The 23,600-nt window shown below is 41.7% G+C and overlaps 1 protein-coding gene across 1 annotated transcript; it reads left to right on the top strand.

Moving 5' to 3' along the window:
* Positions 1-15,780: 15,780 nt before the first annotated feature.
* On the top strand, positions 15,781-16,627 carry LOC120062813 (C-X-C motif chemokine 11-1-like). The gene is made up of 3 exons (XM_039012886.1): positions 15,781-15,925; positions 16,107-16,233; positions 16,531-16,627. The coding sequence occupies exons 1-3, from the start codon at positions 15,856-15,858 to the stop codon at positions 16,625-16,627; spliced, it is 294 nt and encodes a 97-aa protein (XP_038868814.1). The 5' UTR covers positions 15,781-15,855.
* The last annotated feature ends 6,973 nt before the right edge of the window (positions 16,628-23,600 follow it).

Genomic DNA, 23,600 nt, shown 5'->3' with positions numbered 1-23,600 from the left:
TGAGGTGCTTTAGACTCCTTTAGGTACTTTAGGTCTCCTTGAGTTACTTTAGTCCTCTTTGAAGTTCTTTAGTTCTCCTTGCGATACGTCATGCCTCCTTGAGGTACTTTAGTTCTCCTTGAGGTACTTTAGTTCTCCTTGAGGTATTTTAGTTCTCATTGAGGTGCTTTAGTTCTCCTTGAGTTACTTTAGGTCGCCTTGAGTTACTTTAGACTCCTTGAGGTACTTTAGTTCACCTTGAGGTACTTTAGACTACTTTAGTTCTCATTGAGTTAATTTTGTTCTCCTTTAGGTACTTTATTGAGGTACTTTAAACTCCTTGAGGTACTTTAGACTAATTGAGGTACTTTAGTTCTCCTTGAGGTACTTTAGTTCTACTTTAGTTACTTTAGTACTCTTTGAAGTACTTTACTACTCCTTGAGTTACTTTAATACTCCTTGAGGTACTTTAGACTCCTTTAGTTACTTTAGTTCTCCTTGAAGTACCTTAGACTCCTTGAGATACTTTACTACACCTTGAGGTACTTTAGTTTTCCTTGATGTACTTTAGGTCTCCTTGAGTTACTTGAGTACTCCTTGAAGTACTTTAGGACTACTTGAGTTACTTTAATTCTCCTTGAGTTACTTTAGTTCTCCTTGAGGTACTTTAGACTCCTTTAGTTACTTTAGTTCTACTTGAGTTACTTTAGACTCATTTAATTACTTTAGCTCTCCTTGAGTTACTTTAGACTCCTTTAGTTACTTTAGTTCTCCTTGAGTTACTTTGGTTGTGCTTGAGGTACTTTAGTCCTCCTTGAATTACTTTAGTTCTCCTTGAGGTACTTTAGACTCCTTGAGGTACTTTAGACTCCTTGAGGTACTTTAGTTCTCCTTGAGGTACTTTAGTTGTCCGTGAGTTAGTTTAGTTCCCCTTGAAGTACTTTAGACTCCTTTAGATTCTTTAGTTCTCCTGGAAGTACTTTAGATTCCTTGAGTTACTTCGGTTATGCTTGAGGTACTTTAGTTCTCCTTGAGTTACTTTAGTTGTGCTTGATGTACTTTAGTTCTCCTTGAGTTACTGTAATTCTCCTTGAGTTACTTTAGTTCTCCTTGAATTACTTTAGTTCTCCTTGAGTTACTTTAGTTCTCCTTGAAGTACTTTAGACTCCTTGAAGTACTTTAGACTCCTTGAAGTAATTTAGTTCTCATTGAGGTAATTTAGTTCTCCTTGAGGTACTTTAGAGCTCCTTGAAGTACTTTAGTTCTCATTGAGGTACTTCAGACTCATTGAGGTACTTCAGACTCATTGAGGTACTTCAGACTCATTGAGGTACTTCAGACTCATTGAGGTACTTCAGACTCATTGAGGTACTTCAGACTCATTGAGGTACTTTAGTTGTGCTTGAGGTTCAACACTACAATGGTAATAACCAAAGCCTGTATTACCGTTAAATACATGTCTGGTATGACCAGATGAATGAATACCTTTAAACAGAGACTAAGGCTTCTTCCCTGAGCAGGTTTCAACAGGGGAACGGATCTCCCATTCAGATGCTCTGATGTGGATCAACCACAATAAAAAAGGTAAACGACATCACAAAAAGATGGCAGACTGAAGATGGTGGACTGAACTTGGTTATGTAGAGCACCTCAAGATAAAAACTTAATATTCAATATCGGTAAGTTAGACTAAATATTAGCACTACACCATCTGGTGGGTGATAACTTTTAATCTGGATAACAACACAAAACAAATCTTAAGACTTGAGAAATTTATCGGCAAATGTTACGAAAACAAGCAACGCCCAAACATGATGGAGAGTTTAGACAGGGGAACCTATTTCAAAACAAAAATGTGACTATTCTACAGACACTGATGATTTAATATTTTCACCACCGGGAATGGTAAAGGTCGAAACCGATCTGTTAAAATCAATAAATGACAAACTGAGTATACTTGAATTAGTCAGTAAAGATATAAGAGTTGAAGGCAAGCCTCGAGATGAGTGATGAAAAAGCTGCGACACTGGAGCAGGTAACAAACAAGCTAAAAGGGACAGTCAATAAGATGGAAACCGAAGTGAATTAACTTAAAAAGGAGAACACCGTTCTGAGAGAAGCCTTACTTGACATACAGACCAGATCCATGAGAGAGAATCTGGAATCTGGTACTTACAGGTATCCAAGAGAAAGAAGGAAAAGTTCCTGAATCTGTAGTTAGAGAGTTCCTCCTTACAGCACTTCAGATTCCACGCCAAGCTATCGACAAAATCCAACTCAAACGTGTACACTGCTTCAGACAGAGAGGGCAGAGGTATGAACGCCCAATCGTTGCCAAATGTGCTTCCTTTAAAGATAAAATAATGGTTAAAAGCCTGGGTAAAAGACTTGCTGGGACCCAAATTAGCATGAATGACCAGTTCCCGAAGGGAATTGCAGAACGGTCTAAAGTTCTGTATCCAATTTTCAAGGAAAATAGATTAAAAGGGAAACGAGTAGCTCTCGTTGTCGATAAACTATATATTGGTAACCAGCTGTTCAGAGACACAAAGACTAGTCCATGGCTATTTTAAAAATGACAAAGTTCTTATAGATGAGGAAAATAATAAAACACAATTCTAGCCCAGTTATGGATTGTAATAATACAACAAAAAATATAGCTTTTCTTTATATCTTCAAATACAACTAATTGGAACACAAAAGCATTAATTCAACATGGTAAAGATGAGGGTGATCTGCCGGGCATTGGGATGACAACCCAACTCGGGATGAGGAGGGCTTTTAGGGGGTGGAATAGTGGGGACCAATTGGAGGTTTACTTAGTAGCAATGCAAATATCATGGTACAGCTATATTGACACTCAATCATCATGTTACTTTTTAATGGTACGTTTACAAACATATATTTTGATAAAAAGAATTGAAAGTTGTGTCTCATTATGGGAATTGGTGAAATAAGAATAGCCAGGTACAACTGTAATGGCTTAGCAGATAATAAGAAAAGACGGTATTTACCTGGCTAAAGAGACGGAATATAATATCTATTGTTTACAGGAAACTCATTCAACAATTTTAAATGAAGTTTTGTGGAAAAAGGACTGGGGGGGCGAAATATATTTCTCCCATGGGCAAAGAAATTCAAAAGGGGTGATGGTATTAATTAACAGTAATTTTGATCCAAATGTGCATATTGTCCAAACAGATAATCAAGGTAGATGGATTATTTAAAATATGTTATTGGACAATAAACAGATATGGCTTATTAACCTATACGGTCCGAATAATGATGATCCAAGCTTCTTTGAAAATATATATAAGAATTTATCAACTCTACAAGCAACACTGGGCTCTATTATTATGGTGGGAGATTTTAATACGGTCTTAAATACCTCTATGGACCGTAAAGGAAATCACACTGCAAACTATCACCCTCAGGCACTTAAGGAAATCATGAATGTCATGGATATATTGGAATTAGTGGATATATGGAGACTTAAATACCCTGAACTAGTGAGATATACATGGCGGAGGCTTAATCAAGCTAGTCGCCTTGACTACTTTCTTATGTCATTCTCTCTGGCACCAAAAGTTTACAAAGTGTTGATAGGGGACAGAATGCGGATGGATGATCACATAATTGGCATATACACTGCTCAAAAAAATAAAGGGAACACTTAAACAACACAATGTAACTCCAAGTCAATCACACTTCTGTGAAATCAAACTGTCCACTTAGGAAGCAACACTGATTGACAATAAATTTCACATGCTGTTGTGCAAATGGAATAGACAAAAGGTGGAAATTATAGGCAATTAGCAAGACACCCCCAATAAAGGAATGGTTCTGCAGGTGGTGACCACAGACCACTTCTCAGTTCCTATGCTTCCTGGCTGATGTTTTGGTCACTTTTGAATGCTGGCGGTGCTTTCACTCTAGTGGTAGCATGAGACGGAGTCTACAACCCACACAAGTGGCTCAGGTAGTGCAGTTCATCCAGGATGGCACATCAATGCGAGCTGTGGCAAAAAGGTTTGCTGTGTCTGTCAGTGTAGTGTCCAGAGCATGGAGGCGCTACCAGGAGACAGGCCAGTACATCAGGAGACGTGGAGGAGGCCGTAGGAGGGCAACAACCCAGCAGCAGGACCGCTACCTCCGCCTTTGTGCAAGGAGGTGCACTGCCAGAGCCCTGCAAAATGACCTCCAGCAGTCCACAAATGTGCATGTGTCTGCTCAAACGGTCAGAAACAGACTCCATGAGGGTGGTATGAGGGCCCGACGTCCACAGGTGGGGGTTGTGCTTACAGCCCAACACCGTGCAGGACGTTTGGCATTTGCCAGAGAACACCAAGATTGGCAAATTCGCCACTGGCGCCCTGTGCTCTTCACAGATGAAAGCAGGTTCACACTGAGCACATGAGCACATGTGACAGACGTGACAGAGTCTGGAGACGCCGTGGAGAACGTTCTGCTGCCTGCAACATCCTCCAGCATGACCGGTTTGGCGGTGGGTCAGTCATGGTGTGGGGTGGCATTTCTTTGTGGGGCCGCACAGCCCTCCATGTGCTCGCAAGAGGTAGCCTGACTGCCATTAGGTACCGAGATGAGATCCTCAGACCCCTTGTGAGACCATATGCTGACACATGCACATTTGTGGCCTGCTGGAGGTCATTTTGCAGGGCTCTGGCAGTGCACCTCCTTGCACAAAGGCGGAGGTAGCGGTCCTGCTGCTGGGTTGTTGCCCTCCTACGGCCTCCTCCACGTCTCCTGATGTACTGGCCTGTCTCCTGGTAGCGCCTCCATGCTCTGGACACTACGCTGACAGACACAGCAAACCTTTTTGCCACAGCTCGCATTGATGTGCCATCCTGGATGAACTGCACTACCTGAGCCACTTGTGTGGGTTGTAGACTCCGTCTCATGCTACCACTAGAGTGAAAGCACCGCCAGCATTCAAAAGTGACCAAAACATCAGCCAGGAAGTAGGAACTGAGAAGTGGTCTGTGGTCACCACCTGCAGAACCATTCCTTTATTGGGGGTGTCTTGCTAATTGCCTATAATTTCCACCTTTTGTCTATTCCATTTGCACAACAGCATGTGAAATTTATTGTCAATCAGTGTTGCTTCCTAAGTGGACAGTTTGATTTCACAGAAGTGTGATTGACTTGGAGTTACATTGTGTTGTTTAAGTGTTCCCTTTATTTTTTTGAGCAGTGTATATTCTCTTACAGAATTTCCACGTGGGTGAGGATATTGGAAATTGAATCAAAGCCTACTAGATGATAAATTGTTTAGAACTAGGATAGAATAATTTATAACTGTAATATATTATAAAAATAAAGCGAACTGGATGTAATATGGGTAAAAATGCACCAAATTATTTTTCAATCTTCAATACCAAAAAAATGTATTGACACTTGATACAAATGATGGAGTCACGCATGATTCACTGAATGATATTTTGAAAGAGGAAGTAAAGTATTTTAAGAATATGTTTTCGTTTCAGTCTCCTCCATCTCCACTAACCGAAGCTAATTGTATAGATTTTTTCCCCAAATAATAATGTAAAATGAACATCTGTACAGAAAGACTAATGTGAAGGCCAAATTACAGAGGAGGAACTTCAGCCTTTAAGGATGGGAAAACTCCAGGGCTGGATGGCATACCAGTGGAAGTATACCAAACCTTTATTGATATACTCAGAGGACCATTATTAGCATGTTTTTACCACTCATATATAAATGGTAGATTATCGGACACGCAACAAGAAGGCCTGATTTCATTATTACTGAAACCGGACCCAAGTGGTATATAGTTGAAGTCAGAAGTCATTAAAACTCGTTTTTCAACCACTCCACAAATGTCTTGTTAACAAACTATAGTTTTGGCATGTCGGTTAGGACATCTACTTTGTGCATGACACAAGTCATTTTTCCAACAATTGTTTACAGACAGATTATTTCACTGTATCTCAATTCCAGTAGGTCAGAAGTTTACATAGACTAAGTTGACTGTGCCTTTAAACAGCTTGGAGAATTCCAGAAAATGATGTCATGGCTTTAGAAGCTTCTGATAGGCTAATTGACATAATTTGAGTCAATTGGAGGTGTACCTGTGGATGTATTTCAAGGCCTACCTTCAAACTCAGTGCCTTTTTGCTTGACATCATGGGAAAATCAAAAGAAATCAGCCAAGACCACAGAAAAAACATTGTAGACCTGGTTCATCCTTGGGAGAAATTTCCAAATGCCTGAAGGTACCACGTTCATCTGTACAAACAATAGTACGCAAGTATAAAAACCATGGGACCATGCAGCCGTCATGCCACTCAGGAAGGAGACGCGTTCTACGGTTTGCAACTGCACATGGGGACAAAGATCGTACTTTTTGGAGAAATGTCCTATGGTCTGATGAAACAAAAAAATAACTGTTTGGCCATAATGACCATCGTTATTTTTGGAGGAAAAATGGGGAAGCCTGCAAGAACACCATCCCAACCGTGAAGCAGGGGGGTGGCAGCATCATGTTGTGGTGGTGCTTTGCTGCAGGAGGGACTGGTGCAGTTCACAAAATAGATGGCTTCATGAGGATGGAAAATTATGTGGATATATTGAAGCAACATCTCAAGACATCAGTCAGGAAGCTAAAGCTTGGTCACAAATGGGTCTTCCAAATGGACAATGACCCCAAGCATACTTCCAAAGTTGTGGCAAAATGGCTTAAGGACAACAAAGTCAAGGTATTGGATTGGCCATCACAAAGCCCTGAACACAATCCTATAGAACATTTGTGGGGAGAACTGAAAAAGCATTTGCGAGCAAGGAGGCCTACAAACCTGACTCAGTTACACCAGCTCTGTCAGGAAGAATGGGCCAAAATTCACCCAACTTATCGTGGGAAGCTTGTGGAAGGCTACCCGAAACATTTGACCCAAGTTAAACAATTTAAAGGCAACGCTACCAAATACTAATTGAGTGTATGTACACTTCTGACCCACTGCAAATGTGATGATAGAAATTAAAGCTGAAATAAATAATTCTCTCTACTATTATTCTGACATTTCATATTCTTAAAATAAAGTGGTGATCCTAACTGACCTAAGACAGGGAACTTTAACTAGGATTAATTGTCAGGAATTGTGGAAAACTGAGTTTAAATGTATTTGGCTGAGGTGTATGTAAACTTCCGACTTCAACTGTATATAAAGATCCAATCCATTAAAAATATTGTAGGCCTCTTACTCTTCAGTGTTGCGATTCAGAAATCCTAGCAAATTGCTTGGTGCATAGAATTAAAAAGTATTGGCAGATATTATTCATCCTAATCAGACAGATTTTTTACATGGACGATACATTAGAGATAATATAAGACAAGTCCTGGAAACAATAGAATACTATGAAATATCGGGGAAACCAGGCCTGGTTTTCATAGCTGATTTTGAAAAGGCTTTTGATGACGTATGACTGGAGTATGACTGCAGCTATCACTGCCTCATTGCCTGCATCCGCTATGGGTCTGCGGTCAAACCACCACCCCTCATCACTGTCAAACGCTCCCTTAAACACTTCTGCGAGCAGGCCTTTCTAATCGACCTGGCCCGGGTATCATGGAAGGATATTGACCTCATCCCGTCAGTCGAGGATGCCTGGTCGTTCTTTAAAAGTAATTTCCTCACCATCTCAAAAAAGCATCCCCCTTTCAAAAAATGCAGAACTAAAAACAGATATAGCCCTTGGTTCGTTCCAGACCTGACTGCCCTCGACCAGCACAAAAACATCCTATGGCGGACTGCACTAGCATCGAATAATCACCGCGATATGCAACTTTTCAGGGAAGTCAGGAACCAATACAAGCAATCAGTCAGGAAAGCAAAGGCTAGCTTTTTCAAACAGAAATTTGTATCCTGTAGCTCTAACTCCAAAAAGTTTTGGGACACTGTAAAGTCCATGGAGAATAAGGGCACCGCCCACTGCACTGAGTCTAGGTAACACTGTCACCACCGATAAATCCACGATAATCGAGAATTTCAATAAGCATTTCTCTACGACTGGCCATGCTTTCCTCCTGGCTACCCCAACTCCGGCCAACAGCTCCACACCCCCCGCAGTCAGTTGCCCAAGCCTACCCAGCCTTTCCTTCACCCAAATCCAGATAGCAGATGTTCTGAAAGAGCTGCAAAACCTGGACCCATACAAATCAGCTGTGCTAGACAATCTGGACCCTCTCTTTCTAAAATTATCCGCCGCAATTGTTGCAACCCCTATTACCAGTCTGTTCAACCTCTCTTTCGTATCGTCCGAGATCCCTAAAGATTGGAAAGCTGCCATGGTCATCCCCATCTTCAAAGGGGGTGACACTCTAGACCCAAACTGCTATAGACCTATATCAATCCTTCCCTGCCTTTCTAAAGTCTTCGAAAGCCAAGTTAATAAACAGATCACTGACCATTTCGAATCCCACCGTACCTTCTTCGCTGTGCAATCCGGTTTCCGAGCTGGTCACAGGTGCACCTCAGCCACGCTCAAGGTACTAAACGATATCATAACCGCCATCAATAAAAGACAGTACTGTGCAGCCGTCTTCATCGACCTGGCCAAGGTTTTCGACTCTGTCAATCACCGTATTCTTATCGGCAGACTCAACAGCCATGGTTTCGTAATGACTGCCTCGTCTGGTTCACCAACTTCTTCTCAGATAGAGTTCAGTGTGTCAAATTGGAGGGCCTGTTGTCCGGACCTCTGGCAGTCTCTATGGGGGTACCACAGGGTTCAATTCTCGGGCCGACTCTTTTCTCTGTATATATCAATGATGTCGCTCTTGCTGCGGATGATTCCCCGATTCTGGCCCATCCTTGGACACTGTGCTAACTAACCTCCAAATGAGCTTCAATGCCATACAACACTCCTTCCGTGGCCTCCAACTGCTCTTAAACGCTAATAAATACAAATGCATGCTTTTCAACCATTCTCTGCCCGCACCCACCCGCCCGACTAGCATCACCACCCTGGACGGTTCTGACCTAGAACATGTGGACAACTATAAATACCTTGGTGTCTGGCTAGACTGTAAACTCTCCTTCCGGACTCATATTAAACATCTCCTATCCAAAATCAAATCTAGAATCGGCTTTCTATTTCGCAACAAAGCCTCCTTCACTCACGCCGCCAAACGTACCCTAGTAAAACTGACTATCCTGCCGATCCTCGACTTCGGCAATGTCATCTACAAAATAGCTTTCAATACTCTACTGAGCAAACTGGATGCAGTCTATCACAGTGCCATCCGTTTTGTTACCAAATCACCTTATACCACCCACCACTGCGACCTGTATGCTCTAGTCAGCTGGCCCTCGCAACATATTTGTAGCTAGACCCACTGACTCCAGGTCATCTATAAGTCTATGCTAGGTAAAGCATTATCTCAGTTCACTGGTCACGATAACAACACCCACCTGTAGCACACGTTCTAGCAGGTATATCTCACTGATCATCCCCAAAGCCAACACCTCATTTGGCCGCCTTCCCTTCCAGTTCTCTGCTGCCAGTGACTGGAACGAATTGCAAAAATCGCTGAAGCTGGAGACTTATTTCACTCACCAACTTTAAACATCAGCTATCTGAGCAGCTAACCGATCGCTGCAGCTGTACATAGTCCATCTGTAAATAGCCCACCCAATCTACCTACCTCATCCCCATATTGTTTTCATTTACTTTTCTGCTCTTTTGCACACCAGTATCACTACTTACACACCATCATCTGATCATCATCATCTGCTCATCTATCACTCCAGTGTAATCTGCTAAATTGTAATTCTTCGCTACTATGGCCTATTTATTGCCTACCTCCTCATGCCTTTTGCACACACTGTATATAGACTTTCTTTTTTTTCTACTGTGTCATTGACTTGTTTATTGTGTTATTGGCTTGTTTATTGTTTATTCCATGTGTAACTCTGTGTTGTTGTCTGTGTCACACTGCTTTGCTTTATCTTGGCCAGGTTGCAGTTGTAAATGAGAACTTGTTCTCAACTAGCCTACCTGGTTAAATAAAGGTGAAATAAAAAAATAAAAAATAAAAATATACCCTGTGTAAAGATTTTCATCAAGCACCAGAGGGCGCTAATGTCATGTGTCATTCTGTCAGTGTTGCTCAGCCTCACTATCACTATTTCACTGACTACTACCACCACAAAGTCTATAGAAAAACACAAAGTCTACGCCTATTCATTTGATTGTACATTTTCAAGTACTACAGATAAAAATGCTGTTTTCTCAGCTGATTAAACCAGTGCTCATGATAGTGAAATTAGGAACTCCACAGGAGACTGGTCTCCACCCTCTACACAGCTAGACACTCCGAATTCCCTCTTATCACCATATAGGCCTAACACACCAGACAGAAGCATCCCAAAGTGGAACCTATTTAGTGCAGTTTTGTTTTTCCTTGTGGGTTCATTAGTGGTTCCTTGTGGAAAAACTTACATAGGGATGAGGGAACATAGGACTGAGGGAACACAGGGTTGAGGGAACTTAGGGTTGAGGGAACGTAGAGTTCAGTGAACATAGACATGGTCCTAAGCTAGGCACACTCATTTCCAATGGAAACCAGACAACAAACATCTATAAGAGATAGCTAGAATAACAATTCTAACAGTTTCCACATTTTACTGCCTGGAACATTGTGATTCTCATGGTTAGTGCTATGGCTTACTCCAGAGAACGCGTTTCCACTGCTCCAGAGTAAAATGGCGGCATAATTTACACCACTCTAGCCAATGCTTGGCATTTCCCATGGTGATCTTAGGCGTGTGTGCGACTGCTCGGACATTGAAACCCATTTCATGAAGCTCCTGACGATCAGTTCTTGTGCTGACGTTGCCTCCAGAGACAGTTTTTGAACTCGATAGTGAGTGTTGCAACCGAGGACAGACTATTTTTACGCGCTACGCACTTCAGTACTCGGTGATCATGTTCTGTGATCTTGTGTGGCCTACCACTTCGCGGCTGAGCCGTTGTTTCTCCTAGACGTTTCCACAATAACAGCTTTTACAGTTGACCAGGGCAGCTCTAGCAGGGCAAAAAATTGACTAACAGACTTGTTGGTTAGGTGGCATCCTGTGATGGTGCCACGTTGAAAGTCACTGAGCTCTTCAGTGAGGCCATTCTACTGCCAATGTTTGTCTATGGAGACTGCATGGCTGTGTGCTCGATTTTATACACATGTCAGCAACGGGTGGGGCTGAAATAGCCAAATCCACTAATTTGAAGGGGTTTCCACATACTTTTGTGTATATAGTTTACATTTCTTAGGGGTGTTCAAAGTGTCTTAGGGTTGCCTGACTCTTAAGGCATCTGCATACTTGGTTCGGTTTGTTTCTAGCTAGTCTTTGCCGAGTCCCCAACCACTGTATGTTCCGATTTTCAGGGGAAATAGAAAGAGAGACAAAGATTTTTTATAACTAACCCAAGATAGACCAGAGCCTGTCGTTTAATTAACAGAATGTCATCCAAAATCCATCTCGCTCAATCTTCTCCCACTGCCAGTCACTGGGTTTCCTCTCGTCACCATATTTGGTGTGGAGTTGAAACGCCAACCGGATGCTTCACATGTATAAACCGAGTGAAATATCTGGCTCATTGTTCTACCTGTGAGAGAGTCTTTGACGTGACTTCCGCATCTGGAGGTTAACACTCCATCTTACCTCCTCTTCTACATTTACTGGATTGGTTGAACAGTGCAGAAGAGACCCTCCTCCGACAGTTATGTTTCTTCCGTCCAGATGATTTTATTTGTTTGAACCTTGATTTTAACCGAGAAGACATAGAGACCTAGGTCTCTTTTTCGTATAAATACACATTACATACAGATATATATATATATATACACTGCTCAAAAAAATAAAGGGAACACTTAAACAACAACAATGTAACTCCAAGTCAATCACACTTCTGTGAAATCAAACTGTCCACTTAGGAAGCAACACTGATTGACAATAAATTTCACATGCTGTTGTGCAAATGGAATAGACAACAGGTGGAAATTATAGGCAATTAGCAAGACACCCCCAATAAAGGAGTGGTTCTGCAGGTGGCGACCACAGACCACTTCTCAGTTCCTATGCTTCCTGGCTGATGTTTTGGTCACTTTTGAATGCTGGCGGTGCTTTCACTCTAGTGGTAGCATGAGACGGAGTCTACAACCCACACAAGTGGCTCAGGTAGTGCAGCTCATCCAGGATGGCACATCAATGTGAGCTGTGGCAAGAAGGTTTGCTGTGTCTGTCAGCGTAGTGTCCAGAACATGGAGGCGCTACCAGGAGACAGGCCAGTACATCAGGAGACGTGGAGGAGGCCGTAGGAGGGCAACAACCCAGCAGCAGGACCGCTACCTCCGCCTTTGAGCAGGAGGAGCACTGCCAGAGCCCTGCAAAATGACCTCCAGCAGGCCACAAATGTGCATGTGTCTGCTCAAACGGTCAGAAACAGACTCCATGAGGGTGGTATGAGGGCCCGACGTCCACAGGTGGGGGTTGTGCTTACAGCCCAACACCGTGCAGGACGTTTGGCATTTGCCAGAGAACACCAAGATTGGCAAATTCGCCACTGGCGCCCTGTGCTCTTCACAGATGAAAGCAGGTTCACACTGAGCACGTGACAGACGTGACAGAGTCTGGAGACGCCGTGGAGAACGTTCTGCTGCCTGCAACATCCTCCAGCATGACCGGTTTGGTGGTGGGTCAGTCATGGTGTGGGGTGGCATTTCTTTGGGGGGCCGCACAGCCCTCCATGTGCTCGCTAGAGGTAGCCTGACTGCCATTAGGTACCGAGATGAGATCCTCAGACCCCTTGTGAGACCATATGCTGGTGCGGTTGGCCCTGGGTTCCTCCTAATGCAAGACAATGCTAGACCTCATGTGGCTGGAGTGTGTCAGCAGTTCCTGCAAGAGGAAGGCATTGATGCTATGGACTGGCCCGCCCGTTCCCCAGACCTGAATCCAATTGAGCACATCTGGGACATCATGTCTCGCTCCATCCACCAACGCCACGTTGCACCACAGACTGTCCAGGAGTTGGCGGATGCTTTAGTCCAGGTCTGGGAGGAGATGCCTCAGGAGACCATCCGCCACCTCATCAGGAGCATGCCCAGGCGTTGTAGGGAGGTCATACAGGCACGTGGAGGCCACACACACTACTGAGCCTCATTTTGACTTGTTTTAAGGACATTACATCAAAGTTGGATCAGCCTGTAGTGTGGTTTTCCACTTTAATTTTGAGTGTGACTCCAAATCCAGACCTCCATGGGTTGATAAATTTGATTTCCATTGATAATTTTTGTGTGATTTTGTTGTCAGCACATTCAACTATGTAAAGAAAAAAGTATTTAATAAGAATATTTCATTCATTCAGATCTAGGATGTGTTATTTTAGTGTTCCCTTTATTTTTTTGAGCAGTGTATATATTTATACACACATTCAAATTCAAAACACAGTCATGGGAAGCACAAGTAAAGCATCACAAATCAACCAGGAAAACAGTTACATTCCTCTACAAAGTCCCAAATCAATACTTTAAATTGCCCGAACGACACCAGAACGTCAACATGAAATGTATTTTTGATTTTTAGGGTATCTAGTTTCAGGCGTTTTTTTAATGCTTGCTATATTAGGTTAGCTCCTAACAGAACTCGGGAACATCTGTGCCTCGCATACTCCGTTAAAATACCTTAATTTGAAAAGCTTGAAAAAAAGCTGAAATAGTTGTTTGTCCCTCTTGAGACGCTGTAGCCAGTAAATACTTATTCAAAATGTTGTCATAACATATGTATGTACTGTTTCGCATGGGAATTATGAGGACGCCTTTTAGTGGTGCCAAAAGCGTCTTAGGGTTTTGCCTGACGTCGTGATATTTGACATCATGGAGAAGTAGCCACGAAGGCCATGGTTAACTTCTGCAGCTTTTGCCGCAAATGACACCTTATTCTCTATTCACCGCACTACTTCTGACCATTGTCCAAAGTGCTCTGGTCAAAAGTAGTGCACTATATAGAAAATAGGGCTCTGGTCAAAAGTAGTGCGCTATATAGGGAATAGGGGGCCATTTGGGATGTGGTAGAAAGACAGTCTGTATCATCTCTCTGCCTTAGACACGCCTCGAATTTCATTGTCAGAGAGAGTGTTTCTGAGAAACGGAAATCCTGTGTGAAAGGAGAAGCAGGGAAGAGGAGAAAGGAGCTGAGACAGAGAAAAGGGGAACACCCTCTCAATTCAATTCGAAGGGCTTTACTGGTATGGTAAACATATAAATCTAATTGTATTGGTCACATGCGCCGAATAAAACAGGTGCAGACTGTGAAATGCTTACAAGCCCTTAACCAACAATGCAAGTATTTACTAAATAATACTAAAGTAAAAAATAAAAGAGCAACAATAAAACAACAATAATGAGGCTATATACAGGGGGTACTGGCACTGAGTCTATGTGTGGGTTACAGGTTAGTTGAGGTAATTGAAGTAATATGTACATGTAGGAAGGGGTAAAGTGAGTAGCAGCAATGAGTAGCAGCGAGTAGCAGTAGCTTAATAAAAAAAGGGGGGGGGGGGGACTGAAGGCAAATAGCCTGGGTAGCCATTTAATTAGCTGTTCAGAAGTTTTACGGCTTGGGGGTAAACGCTGTTAAGAAGCTTTTGGACCTAGACTCGGCGCTCCGGTGCCGCTTGCCATGCGGTAGCAGAGAGAACAGTCTATGACTAGAGTAACTGGAGTCTTTGGCAATTTGTAGGGCCTTCCTCTGACACCACCTGGTATCGAGGTCCTGGATGGCAGGAGGCTTGGCCCAAGTGATGTACTGGGCCATACGCACTTCCCTCTGTAGCGCCTTGCGGTCGAAGGCCGAGCGGTTGCCATACCAGGCGGTGATGCAATCAGTCAAGATGCTCTCAATGGTGCAGCTGTTGAACTTTTTGACAGAATTCTCATATAGGTGTTCCTTTTGTCCAGGTGGGAAAGGGCAGTGTTGAGTGCAATAGAGATTGAGTCATCTGTTGATCTGTTGGGGTGGCATGCAAATTGTAGTGGATCTAGCGTTTCTGGGATGATGGTGTTGATGTGAGCCATGACCAGCCATTCAAAGCACTTCATGGCTACAGATGTGAGTGCTACGGGTCGGTAGTCATTTAGGCAGGTTACCTTGGTGTTCATGGACACAGGGACTATGATGGTCTGCTTGAAACATGTAGGTATTACAGAATCAGCCAGGGATAGATTGAAAATGTCAGTGAAGACACTTGCCAGCTAGTCAGCACATGCTCGCAGTACACGTCCTGGTAATCTGTCTGGCGCTGAGGCCTAGTGAATGTTGACCTGCTTAAAGGTCTTCTCACATCGGCTACGCCGAGCGTGATCACACAGTCATCCGGAACAGCTGGTGCTCTCATGCATGCTTCAGTGTTGCTTGCCTCGAAGCGCACATAGAAGTAGTTTAGCTCGTCTGGTAGGCTTGTGTCAATGGAAAGCTTGTGGCTCCGTAATAGTTTGCAAGCCCTGCCACATCAGACAAGCTTCGGAGCCGGTATAGTAGGATTCAATCTTAGTCCTGTATTTATGCTTTGCCTGTTTGATGGTTCATTTGAAAGTGGGATTTCTTATAAGCCTCCGGGTTAGAGTCCGGCTTCTTGAAAGCGGCAGTATGTTTACATCCATTGCCACTGCCAGAGAAAGGTTCACAGGGGCAGGGCTTACTATAAATACAGTATACTGTAAATACAAGCCAAGCTCTCCTCCGTTCACAACTTCCATCACTTCTCTCCTCCATTCACAACTTCCATCACTTGACTGAGCTGTCCATCCAGACTCTTAAAGAAACTGAAGAAGCAGTATCCATGACCAACACGATGACATCAACGGTCCTCATCAGCTTCCTGGCCTGTCTGCTCCTGGTCAATGTTGAAGGTAACATCTCTTAAATATCTTGAATTATGTTTCTAATATATTTGACGTCTTGATTAGAAATCTGTAGCATATGAATTGACTTGCAAATCCAGGGAGAAGTGTAGTCAAATATAAGAGTTTAGTTCTTAGCTGCAATAACGCCATAACCAAATATGCCACAACCTTTTCTTGTCATCCCCAGGCCAGGTGGGTTATTCTAAAGCTCGGTGCCTGTGTCTGAATGGAATGGTGAACCACGTTAAACCTCTTCTCATTGAGAAGCTTGAGGTGTACCCCTCCAGCCACTCCTGCCGGAACATAGAGATCATGTAAGAAATCTGTCTGTCTGTCTGTCTGTCTGTCTGTCTGTCTGTCTGTCTGTCTGTCTGTCTGTCTGTCTGTCTGTCTGTCTGTCTGTCTGTCTGTCTGTCTGTCTGTCTGTCTGTCTGTCTGAACTATATTCATTTCAGTTCATATTGTGACTAGCTTAGTAGATGGACACAATGGTAAATGTTGCTATTTATTTGCACACCTGCTAGTAAGATAATATTATTTCTCTATATGCTCAGTTGGAAAGTTGTGATGGCTAACTTCTAACAGTAGTCTCTCTCTCCATGTATATTCAGTGTCACTCTGAAGAACGGAAAAGGGAACAAGTGTCTGAATCCAGAGGCTCCATTTGCCAAGAAAACCATTGAGAAAATAATGAAAAACCAAAGGTGAGGACAACATATTCAGACTTCATTACAAATTCAATACACAGTAACTGATCCATATGCATCATTCTCAACAGAGCAATACTCACATCAGTATATTAGTATTATATCAGTACATCAGTATTATATCAGTACATCAGTATTATATCAGTACATCAGTATTATATCAGTACATCATTATTATATCAGTACATCAGTATTATGTCAGTACATCACTATAATATCAGTACATCAGTATTATATCAGTACATCGGTACATCAATACATCGATTCATCAGTACATCGCTATATCAGTACATCAGTACATCAGTATATCAGTACATCAGTATCAGTATATCAGTACACCGATTTATCAGTACATCAGTATATCAGTACATCACTACATCAGTTTACAAGTACATAAGTATACCAGTACATCAGTATATCAATACATCAGTAAATCAGTATCAGTTCATCAGTATGTCGGTATCAGTACATCAGTATCAGTATATCTGTATCAGTACATCAGTACATCACTATATATCAGTACACCGATTTATCAGTACATCCGTATATCAGTACATCAGTATCAGTATATCTGTATCAGTACATCAGTACATCAGTATGTCAGTATATCTTGAGTCTGTATTTATTAGTAGTTCATTATTAAGTTATTAATCATATAAGTATAATCATTTATTTTCTATTTCAGGAGTGTGCAGTAAATCTATGAACTAATGACAACAATTCCATTGGGAACTTGATGGAACAGAGAGCACCATGAGAGAGAGCTAATCCTGATGAATTACCACAGTTCAGTCAATGCACTGAAGACTGCCTGAATACGTTTACACTGTTTAATGGTACTTAGAAAATCATTTTTTAAATTGACAATATTGGTATATTGTACACCATATGACTTACTACTTGAGAGACATTCATAAAAACTTCAAATGGAAACTTAAATAGGCTGATATTTAGTTTTTTAAGTCAGTTTAATATTTTCTTGAGTGTTCAATTGTTCATTGTTCATTTATGCAATTGAAAATATAAAAAGTATGTAAATATGTAGATATATTTTTTCATTTTGAAAGGTCAAGAATTGAAATGTTTTACATTTTGTTTAGTTATCAAAATGATCAACATTGTGTAAATACTGTATATTCTATATGTGTTGTTTACGTTTTCTATCAAATTAATAAAGACGCATTTGACTCTACTTTTTGCTCTATTTTTCCTCTGTTCAGCTAGACTTTGATAGCACACCAAATGTCACTATAATGATGATAGTCAGAAGACAGACTATGTAGAGTGAGATGTCTTCTAGAACATAGCCTAAAGGAACACATTATGTAGTGGGATGTCTTCTAGAACATAGCCTAAAGGAACACATTATGTAGAGTGAGATGTCTTCTAGAACATAGCCTAAAGGAACACATTATGTAGTGGGATGTCTTCTAGAACATAGTCTAAAGGAACACATTATGTAGAGTGAGATGTCTTCTAGAACATAGCCTAAAGGAACACATTATGTAGAGTGAGATGTCTTCTAGAACATAGCCTAAAGGAACACATTATGTAGAGTGAGATGTCTTCTAGAACATAGCCTAAAGGAACATGTTATGTAGAGTGAGATGTCTTCTAGAACATAGCCTAAAGGAACACATTATGTAGAGTGAGATGTCTTCTAGAACATAGCCTAAAGGAACACATTATGTAGAGTGAGATGTCTTCTAGAACATAGCCTAAAGGAACACATTATGTAGAGTGAGATGTCTTCTAGAACATAGCCTAAAGGAAGACGTTATGTAGAGTGAGATGTCTTCTAGAACATAGCCTAAAGGAACACATTATGTAGAGTGAGATGTCTTCTAGAACATAGCCTAAAGGAACACATTATGTAGAGTGAGATGTCTTCTAGAACATAGCCTAAAGGAACACATTATGTAGAGTGAGATGTCTTCTAGAACATAGCCTAAAGGAACACGTTATGTAGAGTGAGATGTCTTCTAGAACATAGCCTAAAGGAACACATTATGTAGAGTGAGATGTCTTCTAGAACATAGCCTAAAGGAACACATTATGTAGAGTGAGATGTCTTCTAGAACATAGCCTAAAGGAACACATTATGTAGAGTGAGATGTCTTCTAGAACATAGCCTAAAGGAACACATTATGTAGAGTGAGATGTCTTCTAGAACATAGCCTAAAGGGACACATTATGTAGAGTGAGATGTCTTCTAGAACATAGCCTAAAGGAACACGTTATGTAGAGTGAGATGTCTTCTAGAACATAGCCTAAAGGAACACGTTATGTAGAGTGAGATGTCTTCTAGAACATAGCCTAAAGGAACACATTATGTAGAGTGAGATGTCTTCTAGAACATAGCCTAAAGGAACACATTATGTAGAGTGAGATGTCTTCTAGAACATAGCCTAAAGGAACACATTATGTAGAGTGAGATGTCTTCTAGAACATAGCCTAAAGGAACACATTATGTAGAGTGAGATGTCTTCTAGAACATAGCCTAAAGGAACACATTATGTAGAGTGAGATGTCTTCTAGAACATAGCCTAAAGGAACACATTACGTAGAGTGAGATGTCTTCTAGAACATAGCCTAAAGGAACACATTATGTAGAGTGAGATGTCTTCTAGAACATAGCCTAAAGGAACACATTACGTAGAGTGAGATGTCTTCTAGAACATAGCCTAAAGGAACACATTATGTAGAGTGAGATGTCTTCTAGAACATAGCCTAAAGGAACACATTACGTAGAGTGAGATGTCTTCTAGAACATAGCCTAAAGGAACATGTTATGTAGAGTGAGATGTCTTCTAGAACATAGCCTAAAGGAACACATTATGTAGAGTGAGATGTCTTCTAGAACATAGCCTAAAGGAACACATTATGTAGAGTGAGATGTCTTCTAGAACATAGCCTAAAGGAACACATTACGTAGAGTGAGATGTCTTCTAGAACATAGCCTAAAGGAACACATTACGTAGAGTGAGATGTCTTCTAGAACATAGCCTAAAGGAACACATTATGTAGAGTGAGATGTCTTCTAGAACATAGCCTAAAGGAACACATTATGTAGAGTGAGATGTCTACTAGAACATAGCCTAAAGGAACACATTATGTAGAGTGAGATGTCTTCTAGAACATAGCCTAAAGGAACACATTATGTTGAGTGAGATGTCTTCTAGAACATAGTCTAAAGGAACACATTATGTAGAGTGAGATGTCTTCTAGAACATAGCCTAAAGGAACACATTATGTAGAGTGAGATGTCTTCTAGAACATAGCCTAAAGGAACACATTATGTAGAGTGAGATGTCTTCTAGAACATAGCCTAAAGGAACACATTATGTAGAGTGAGATGTCTTCTAGAACATAGCCTAAAGGAACACATTATGTAGAGTGAGATGTCTTCTAGAACATAGCCTAAAGGAACACATTATGTAGAGTGAGATGTCTTCTAGAACATAGCCTAAAGGAACACATTAAGTAGAGTGAGATGTCTTCTAGAACATAGCCTAAAGGAACACATTATCAGTTTTAGCAGCAACTACACGTGTATAGAGCTTTCATAACATCTTCATAAAAACAACATAGATGCTTCATAAATACTTGTAAGCAAAGTAATACAACATAAATATTGAGATAGGTCCCTACAATCTTTTCCTAATAGCTCCTAATTAGATGATAACTACTTTGAGGAAATGTGTACTTATTACGACTGTGATGAGGTTGTCTCATCTGCCTATTTTAAGATTAGTGTAGTAACTGTCACTCTGGATAACAGCATCTTTTAAACTACTAAAATGTTAGAATGTTAAACAGAACTGGGGGGGGGGGCGCTGTTGGAAGCCAAGAATGTAGAACGCATTTCCCTATTACTCCTGAGTTAGTGACCAAATGTATATATTTAACCTTGCAAAATTGTATATATTTCTGTTTGGTCAGGCGTCTGAAGAGACCCATAAACAATTCAGATCAACTTTGAGAAATGTAAGTTTGTAATGTCGTCTACCCGGCCAAAAACGGAGTCTGCAAGGGCAGGCCGCAGCAAGCCCGCGCCCTCTCCTGATTCACCTCCGCCACCGGACGCTGCTAATGCCGGCCCCACGGAAACACTGACTGTAGAGATGCTACAATCAGTGATAGGCACCCTCAAAACCGATATTTTGGGCAAAATTGACTCTCTACCAATCTCAGGTCAGAGATAATGGTCAAAGACGAGTTTTAAAAAATGATTCGAGAGTATACAGAATAACCTCGACGCACACGTAGTGGCCTTATCGGATTTTTAACGAGGTGCTACAGACCACAGCACTCGCAAGCTAGAAGCTAACATTGGCTCATTGACAACTAAGGTGGCATACCTCGACAATAGATGCGAAGATATGGAAAGTAGAATGCAGAGGAACAACATTAGTCTACTGGGAATAACGGAGGGAGTGGAGGACCCAAGACCCACGGAGTTCATGGCCCAGCTGCTTCAGGAGCTGCTCGGTCTGGAGGAGAAGCCACTGCTAGACCGAGCCCACCGGACTCTGCGTAGCCGACCCCGGGATGGAGAACCCCCGCGACCATTTGTCATCAGGGTGCATTTCTTTCACGTCTGCAATGACATACTGATGAGATCGGGAGAAGCATCCCCTCTCCTCTAAAAGGGTAAAAGAGTCTCGATATTTGCGGACTGCACCACAGCTGTGGCTAAGAAGCGGGCTAGCTTCGGAGCTGTGAAGCGCCAGCTACGCCCATGCCCTGGCGTGAAGTTCAGGCCAAACTTCACGCCAGGGCATGGGCGTAGCTGGCGCTTCACATCTACCCTGCGGTTCTGAGACTGACTTTACCGGACGGCTCCACGCACAGATTCGAGGACCCGGCTTTAGCGGCAGATTTCATCGACAAGAACGTGCAAGCGGCTGTTGTACCGCATGGTGTGGAACAAATGGTTGGTTAGCAGGCTAGTTAGCAGGCCGAATGGTTTGCTAGCGAAGCCAATTTTGCTGGGTTCATCGACATGTGTGTCACGACCCGGTGCGAGAAACAGTCACTAATAATCGTCAGAACCCAGAAGATGAGGCAGACACAGCAGTACTAGAGATGGTGGTTTAATTAAAGAACAAAATCTTCAGGCAAAGAAACTAAATCCACAATGTCCAAAAATAAAGCCAAGAGGCACAAAGTGGAAATCCTCCAAAATACAAAAGAAACTCCACAAAGTGGTAAAAAACAGCAGGGAAAAACAAACCTCAAAAGACTACTCAAATAATACACAAGAACTAAACCAGAGAACCTCTGGAAAATCCAACAAGAGAAATATCTATATAAAACAAGGCTTGGGCTGGGGCTGGGTGCTAACTTACAAACACTGAGCAAGGAACTGAGGAACACACAGGGTTTAAATACTAACAAGGGAATGACCTACAGGTGCAAACAATAATTAGAGCAAGAAAAACAAAAGGTACAAAAAAGGTGCAATGGGGACATCTAGTGACCAAAACCCGAACAGTCATGGCCAAAACCTGACAATGTGAATGTCATTCTCTTTTTTAATTTTTTAATTTCTAACCCAGGTTGCTGCCTCTAATGCCAATATCTGTCTGTTTTCATGGTTCAGTTGTAGTTTTACCATCTGTATTGCTGTTAAACCTCTCTTAACCGAGGTTAGTTTTCCTTCGACTCTGTTGGGGACCAATCTCTGTATGTTTGGCTTACTCTAGTTAAATGCTCACAAATCTCAGGTAGCACAGAATAAGATTTATCATGCTTTGCTCTAAACTTTTTATTTATTTAGGGTTTTGCTTGCATCTCAGTTGGGGAGATGCTTCGGCAAGGGAGGTTGTGAGGGAAGGGGTTTGTCCCTCTTTATTTGTATATAGTTTTTATATGTCTTTTGTGCCTCGTCACTTGTCTTTGTTTTTTAAATTTGCACTTTTAGGTTCAACTATGATCTTCAGTCTACATTGTCCTTTACACGTCCTCTCTCTCTTAAGACTGAGCCTAGTGTAGCCCATCCTACTGGACGGAATGGCTTTAATTTTCTTACTTGGGACTGCAGGGGCATAAATAACCCAGTTAAATGCTGTAAGGTGCTACACCACCTTCATCAATTGAAATCTCACACCATCTTTCTCCAAGAAACTCATCTGAAGGTATAAGAACACTCAAGTCTTAGGTGCAGATGGGTGGGTCAGGTCTTCCATTCCTCATTTCAGAGTAAGGCAAGAGGGGTGGCTATTTTACTTCACAGATCGGTACCTTATACATGTTCTAATGTGATCGTAGATCCCCATGGTAGATACATAATTGTCAGTGGTAGGCTGCTCAATACAAAAAAAAGTACATCTTGTTAATATTTATGCTCCTAACTGGGACAATGGGTATGTTTTCAAATCAGTTTTCTCTACACTCCCAGATATGTCTTCCCATATGATCTTAGGTGGTGACTTTAACTGTTGGTTAGACCCACATTTGGATCGATCCTTCACTAAACCGACCACCTTATCAACCTCAGCTAGAGTTGTCCGAACCTTTATGCCTGAATTCGCAGTTTCAGATCCTTGGAGAATGTTTAATCTAGCTGAAAAAGCATACTCTTTTTTTTCTCATCAGTTCACCACACTTTTACGCGCATAGACTACTTCCTTGTAGATGACAGGCTCCTCCATTCCATATCTTCATGTTCATATAATCCAATTGTTGTATCTGACCACGCCCCTGTTACTATGGAAGTAGCCTTTCAAAATTATTTCCTACACCGCACATGAGAACAAACTGAAAAGGGATAGGCTATCTATGTTAATACGCTGTATTGCCCAATTAGATGACATTTATGCCGTTTCACCATCCCCAGATATTTATAAGGAACGTTTAACTCTGCAAGCAGAATTTGACACATTATTAACAGACCAGGTTACTGAACTGCTTGTCAAGTCTAGGAGCACTTACTATGAACAAGGAGATAAAGCCAGTAAATTATTAGCTCA

Source organism: Salvelinus namaycush, chromosome 18, assembly GCF_016432855.1.
Source record: "Salvelinus namaycush isolate Seneca chromosome 18, SaNama_1.0, whole genome shotgun sequence".
NCBI classification, from domain to species: domain Eukaryota; kingdom Metazoa; phylum Chordata; class Actinopteri; order Salmoniformes; family Salmonidae; genus Salvelinus; species Salvelinus namaycush.
Note: the sequence above shows the minus strand (reverse complement) of the source record. Positions and strands in the feature narration are given on the sequence as shown.

Coding starts and splice junctions, on each gene's coding strand:
- LOC120062813 (XM_039012886.1), top strand. CDS start 15,856: ATGACCAACACGATGACATCAACGGTCCTCATCAGCTTCCTGGCCTGT. Junction 15,926..16,106: donor GCTCCTGGTCAATGTTGAAG/GTAACATCTCTT, acceptor TGTCATCCCCAG/GCCAGGTGGGTTATTCTAAA. Junction 16,234..16,530: donor TGCCGGAACATAGAGATCAT/GTAAGAAATCTG, acceptor ATGTATATTCAG/TGTCACTCTGAAGAACGGAA.